The sequence below is a fragment of the Theropithecus gelada genome, chromosome 13, assembly GCF_003255815.1.
Source record: "Theropithecus gelada isolate Dixy chromosome 13, Tgel_1.0, whole genome shotgun sequence".
Lineage (NCBI taxonomy): Eukaryota > Metazoa > Chordata > Mammalia > Primates > Cercopithecidae > Theropithecus > Theropithecus gelada.
In genome coordinates this window covers 85,236,647-85,242,646 of record NC_037681.1, presented here as the reverse complement: position 1 = coordinate 85,242,646, position 6,000 = coordinate 85,236,647, and the positions used below count along the sequence as shown (strand labels likewise).

Genomic DNA, 6,000 nt, shown 5'->3' with positions numbered 1-6,000 from the left:
TTTAGGCTTCCATTTCTTCAGCTATGAGTATTGAGTCATCTTTGGTTTTCAACTTTTGGTAGCAATGGAACGTTTCTATTACATGAAATCTTCTGCAATCACCTTTCCCCTCCCTAAATATAGAAGCCCCGTGTGTTATTATTGGACACACCCTGACTACAGGTGCCAAGGCCTCCTGGCACTGCTGCGGGGTTCCTGGGAGTAGTTTGGAAAGCGCTGAACCAGCTGATCTTCCAGCCCTAAAATTCTATTCTTTAAGGTTTTCTCCTACCTTAGTTTTTGATTCTGTAGACTCCAATCCCTCATTTTATGAAGTACCTGGTGCTTAAAAAAGGGATTTATCCAAGATCTTACAACTGGTTAGTGGCAGGGCTGTATTTAACACACAACTCCCACTCCAATTCAGCGCTCCTTTCATCTTGTCAGGCTGCCCCTACTTCTACCCGGGATTTGTCTTAGCACTTGTTCCCCCACGGTCCCAGGAAATCCTGTACTGTCCTCTACAGATCCTTTCCCTTTTGGAAAAGCATGAGCAAGGCAATAAATCTAGCCTGGGGCATTGCAGCCTGAGAAAATGATCTCGGAATTCATTTCTCTATGCGTTATCTCAAGGAAATAGATGAGCTGAGAAATAAAACATAGGTGTGGCTCAGACTACTGGTTGCCCTACATGATCTGTTCTCTTCTTCCTTAAAACTAGATTCCCCTTCTTTTAGATGGCCACCCAGAATAGAGGTATTTCCCAGCCTCTGTTGCAGCTAGTTAGGAACCTGCAGTGAAGTTCTGGCCAACAGATTATAACTGGAAATACTGTGTATGCCCTATGGAAAGTCTCCTTAATGGGAAGGAGAGTCCCCTCTTCACTCTTTCTATCCTGATGGCTGGAATATAGGCATGAAGGCCATAACCTTAATGGTCACCTTGGACCAGAGGGTAGAAACCATGTGTTGAGAATAGTGAAACAACAAGCTGGTAAGAACTTCAGGAGGTGATCATAGGAAGCCCCTTACCAGCCCTAGACTGGAGGGAAATAAAATTCCACTGTTTAAGCCACCATTACCATTTTCATCTACTCTGTCATTGGTTATAAGGTAGCATTACTTAATACGTCGCTAAGAAAAAGAAACCACAGCCAATTAAAGACAACCCATCCAATTGTATGATGCATTCCAATTTCAGAGAAGTTAAAATGTGACAAAAGGATGAGTCTTATTACATGAAATGCAGTATTTTGGGTTTTTGTTACTCACAGTCAGGCCTAATCCTAATTGATTCAAAAAACATGAAGGCATGAAAAGATGACAAATTCTATATAAAGAACACAATCGTGAAGAAGGAAGAACAAGCTTCTCTATTAAAAAAAAAAAAGACTCATAAAAATAGTACTGATGTGACTCAACGAAAGTTTTCTCCCGTGCTTCCCAGTCTGGCTTGGATTAACCTGGGGAATTATGTATGGCTCTCGGGACTTGGGCATCCAGTGGGATGAAGCTGCGGGATGAATGAGCTGGTTTTAAGATATAGAGGACCCAAAACTGTTTGCTGAGCCCCAGTGTAGGATTTGGCCTTTTGGGGCTCCTACTCCTTAGTTTCTTCCCCTCTCAACTCTGCAGGATCTTCCTGGTTGACTTTAAGATAGATGTGCAGCTGCTGATGACCAAGACAAGCTTGGAAGCGACAGGCTGCCCCTTAGCTGAGATCCCAGGAAGGTGCTCAAAGCTCTTCCTGACAGCCACTGCTATTGTATAGTTTAAACCTGGTCTGGCACAAAGCTGACCATTTTTTGGTCTTCAGTACTGAAGCATTAACTTTAAGCTATGATGATCCAATATTAATGTACCTGTTATGAAATCATCAAAGACTAGTACAACAACAAAAGGAAAGTCTGGCTTAAGCCACTTTCATAACGAAGGCCCACTTAACAATTTTAAAATGCCAAGTTACTCTATTATTATTTAGTGACCCTTTCTCCTGTAGCTGCTTCTTGAATCTACTGGGACTCCAGTAGCTTTCACAGAGTTCCCTGATGCTATGCTCTGGCTGCCACTCATTGACTGTTTACTCATGTGACAAACGTCTTATTAAATACATCCATTATTTATACATCAACCTCATGAGGTAGGAGATCACTCCCATTTTTATGGATAATTCGGGCTCAGAGAAGTTGATTAATTTTCTCATGGTAACACAGTTAACATGTGGGCTGTGAACTTAGGTTGGTGAAACTTGCCATTATAATTTAGTTGTAAGGTACTACAGAAGTAGCCCTTTATGTTTCAATTACTGAAACATGAAAAATTCTGCTAAGGAATTTTCTGAGTCATCTTTTTCCATCCAAAAGGTTTGTGGGATACTAAAAACTTGTGATTATTTTGAAGGAAAGCTTTCTCTGAAAAAGACCAAACTTTTTTAAAAAAAATAGTTGGGGAAATGGTAGGATATGGACTGGATAGGCATCTTGTCACTCCAGGTCGTACTTACATTACACTCACACATGCGTTCCAATGGCCAGTGTAATCCTCTGGCAACACAGGAATCTGTCAATGACAGAGGTGCAGGCGTTCCACTGGCACATTCCCAGAGTGGATGAGGCCGACTGTCAGCTGACTGCCTGTTCCTGATGCAATGTCATGTGACTTTTTGCTGAAACAATATCTAATAATATTCTTAAATTACTTTTTAGACTTTTTCTGTCTACCTTCATTTCACGCTTATATATTCTTGGAAAGAAAAAAAATCCCTGCAAATCCCAATTTAACCTTGCCAATATTCTGATGAAGATACATTATAATGAATCATGGGAATTTCTTTACCGATCTCATGTTCTATATAAAAACAAACAGCTCAGGTACTAAAAGTACTGATCCAATTCTTATAGGCCAGATTCTAATTCTTCCTGGCTTCAACAAAGTAGAAGCCCTACCAAATGATTTTCTCTGGATTGAAATATGTTAATATTCAATAAAACTTCTGATTCAAACTCATTACATTTTTCCTCACATACCAAAGGACAAAGACATCAGGCTAAATTTCTTTTAAATTATTTTATTTTTGTGTAAGCTAAAAGGAAATTTACACACTGAAATTTCAAAAGACCTTGGGCATGCACATTAACCTTGTTAGAGGTTCTTCTACATGTCTCTCTTTTTTCCATAGGAATTTCCCCAAACATTTAAAACCCATAGTTTTCACTGTATATACAGCCTAAACCATAGCAATCTATGATTATGTCATTTTACACTGTGCAAAATCCTCAAAAAATAGTGGTACAATAGAACAAAAAAATCAGTAACAAGTAAATTCCATTGTAAGACATTCATATAATTTGGTCCTTCTCCGAATCAAACTGATTTTAAACAGACACAATCTCTTTAAACCCCTCCAATCAAGTTCTGACAGTGATCCATACCCTATAACAAAAGAGCAATTGATTAAGTACCTTGCAAAAGGCCAAACAGCAATACGCCAGATTGAAAAGATTAAAAAAGCCCCAAAATGTTAACAAAAGCCAGATCTGAAACCCATCATACGCAAAATTAAAAACCAATTAAATGGGGGACTTTGGAGCTTATTTATGATAGCAAAAGTAATTCCACATGTAATATGAAAAATCAAGAGGACAGTCAATGCAATCTGAAAAGACTGAAGGGGATTTCAGACAGTGAAGATTTGAGGTTTTTTTTTTATTTCAAAAGTTTTGTAAGAAGGACACCACCAGTGTATTTCACAAAGACATAAATGTATACACCCCAGCAACACAAAAAGAATAAATCTTCAAAAATGTTTACCCCCGATTATTTACATTTTTCTAATATAAATTTAGGACTTCAGTATGTAAATAAATATACATTACTATGTATACCTTTCTAGTGCGGCTTACCAACAAATCAGCTGAACTTGAATTTTTTGTTTTTAATTAGAGCAGGTATGCTTTTGATGGTAGGGAAGGGATGGGAAAAAGGAAAAGCAATAGTAACCGTCCAATTCACATCAGTTATCAGTCTGCTTTTTCTTGAGAGCTTGTGGAAGGTGTTAACGTGGCTGGGAACATCAACACCTTGGCATGCATGAACGTTAAGTCAGGAAGGCCAGCGATCACCTTGATAGCTTCTTCACTCAGGTGCTCTTCTCTTTTCGGTTTCCTATTGACAAATGGAAAAAGACAAGTGTGTTAATGTGACTTCGCCGTAGGTCAAATGGAAGAAAATCCACTCTCAAGGTAGACAGTTAGCAATCTGAGGGGACTTGAGTATTTTTTCCTCTGCTAATTCCTGAATCTTGTAATACTTTTGTGTAGTGTGCTTTCTGTGCCAAATGCCAAATCTTCATGAAGAGTGACACGTGGCCTATTTATGTTCATTAAAGCTAGGCATGCACACACAGATACTCACATGCATACCTGGACAGCTCGTGTACTTTTTAGGCTTTACATTACACGAGAAGCATCTACCCAGGCATAACTTTAAAATGTTACTAAGCAGAAATATAATGCTGAAGTCTTAGTAACACTCCACCTAACTGGATTTCTCCCTGTCCCTCCACCCCCCTAAAACAACCTCAGCATGAAACAAAGTATGTCCAGGGCAAGACTAAGTCATTTTAACCTCAGGCTTTATTCCCAGTGGGGAATTCCAGGAGAGAAAGCTTTCAGCTCACTAAGACCCAGTCTCAGCCTGTTGGGATGCAAACAGCAGGTCCAAAAGCAGCGGCATTCAGGGTTGGTTGCTGGTGTTATGCATGTACACAGGCAGGACGGAACTCTGGGAGAGGGAAATCTCTAAATCCTATGGGTCCTGTAGATGAAGTATATTTTGCTGCACTGGGCCCCGATATGAGAAATAAGCAGTTTAGTGCCTAGCACAGACATGAAAACCCCTGGTGACCCAGGTCTACTCAGCAGGTGAGCCACAGAAAATGCCAAATGAGCCTCAAATTGAGCACATGATTGCAATTCAAACTTTATTTTTTCCGTGACATTAAATATATTGAAGGAATAGTTACACAGATTATTAACTTTAGACCAAAGATCATTTCAAATTGTTCATTATAAAAAGCCTAATTCTCTTTTATGGTAAAGGACAGCTGGTATTCTTAGATGTGACACAAGTTATTTCTTTGACCTAAATGTTTCCTTTTTCCTTGGATGGGGTGCAGGAAGCCAGGAGGTAAAGCAAGAAAGGAACGGTAGCTACAGGCTTTTTTATTCCTAGGACTTTTCTGTTACCATGTTGAACCCAGACTGAAAAAATTTTATAGAATGAATAAAAAATCTAATGACGTTTAGGACTAAAGTTCTTCAAAAGGGAAAAAGCATCAAGCATATAGCAGATGAACCAAATACTGCATTCAGTACTAGCTTCTTAGAAGAATGAAAGAGCAATCCAACATTTTTTTCTGATGAAAATCTACATTTTAAATTGCAGTTAAATAGTGGCAAAACTATTATGTGGATGTTTGATGGGGAACTGGATATCTGCATCATTCCAAACTAAAACCAGATACATGACAATTGAAAACCTGGGACTGTATAATGGAAAAGGTCAGCTTCTCACCAATCATCAATCTCAGCACCACTAACAATGGAGTCAACTAGATGTATGGACCTTCTGATGTGATACAACACCTAGGATGCATTCTAGCCAAAATATTTACCCTGAATTCAGCAAGCCTTTAGATATAATTTCCAATTTACAGGAATATAGGGAGATACATAACACAGTAAATATTACTTTAAGGAAGCAAACAGACAAATCCAGAGTTTTTAGGACATTCCGCAGGACACCCAGACTAATCTTTATACAAGCTACTGTTATTAAACAGGAAACAGAAGAAATGAGGAGATATGCTAGGTTAAAAGGGACTTAAGAGCCTTAACAGCCAGATACAATAGTCTTCAACTGAATACTGGTTTGTACAAAGCCGAGAAAGGATAGTTGGAGAAATCTGAATATAGCCTAAGTAGATGAAATGAAAACTCACTGAAATTGACAGATGGAGACC

General features: G+C 38.8%; 1 protein-coding gene across 2 annotated transcripts in view; it reads right to left on the bottom strand.

The window, feature by feature from the left end:
- Positions 1-3,029: 3,029 nt before the first annotated feature.
- The window catches only part of AFTPH (aftiphilin), a 70,389-nt gene continuing 67,418 nt past the window's right edge, over positions 3,030-6,000 (bottom strand). For both annotated transcript variants that reach the window (XM_025354560.1, XM_025354561.1), the window contains one exon: positions 3,030-4,142. In XM_025354560.1, the coding sequence (XP_025210345.1) occupies positions 3,998-4,142 (145 nt within the window). In that variant the 3' untranslated portion in view covers positions 3,030-3,997. The remainder of the gene's footprint in view (positions 4,143-6,000) is intronic.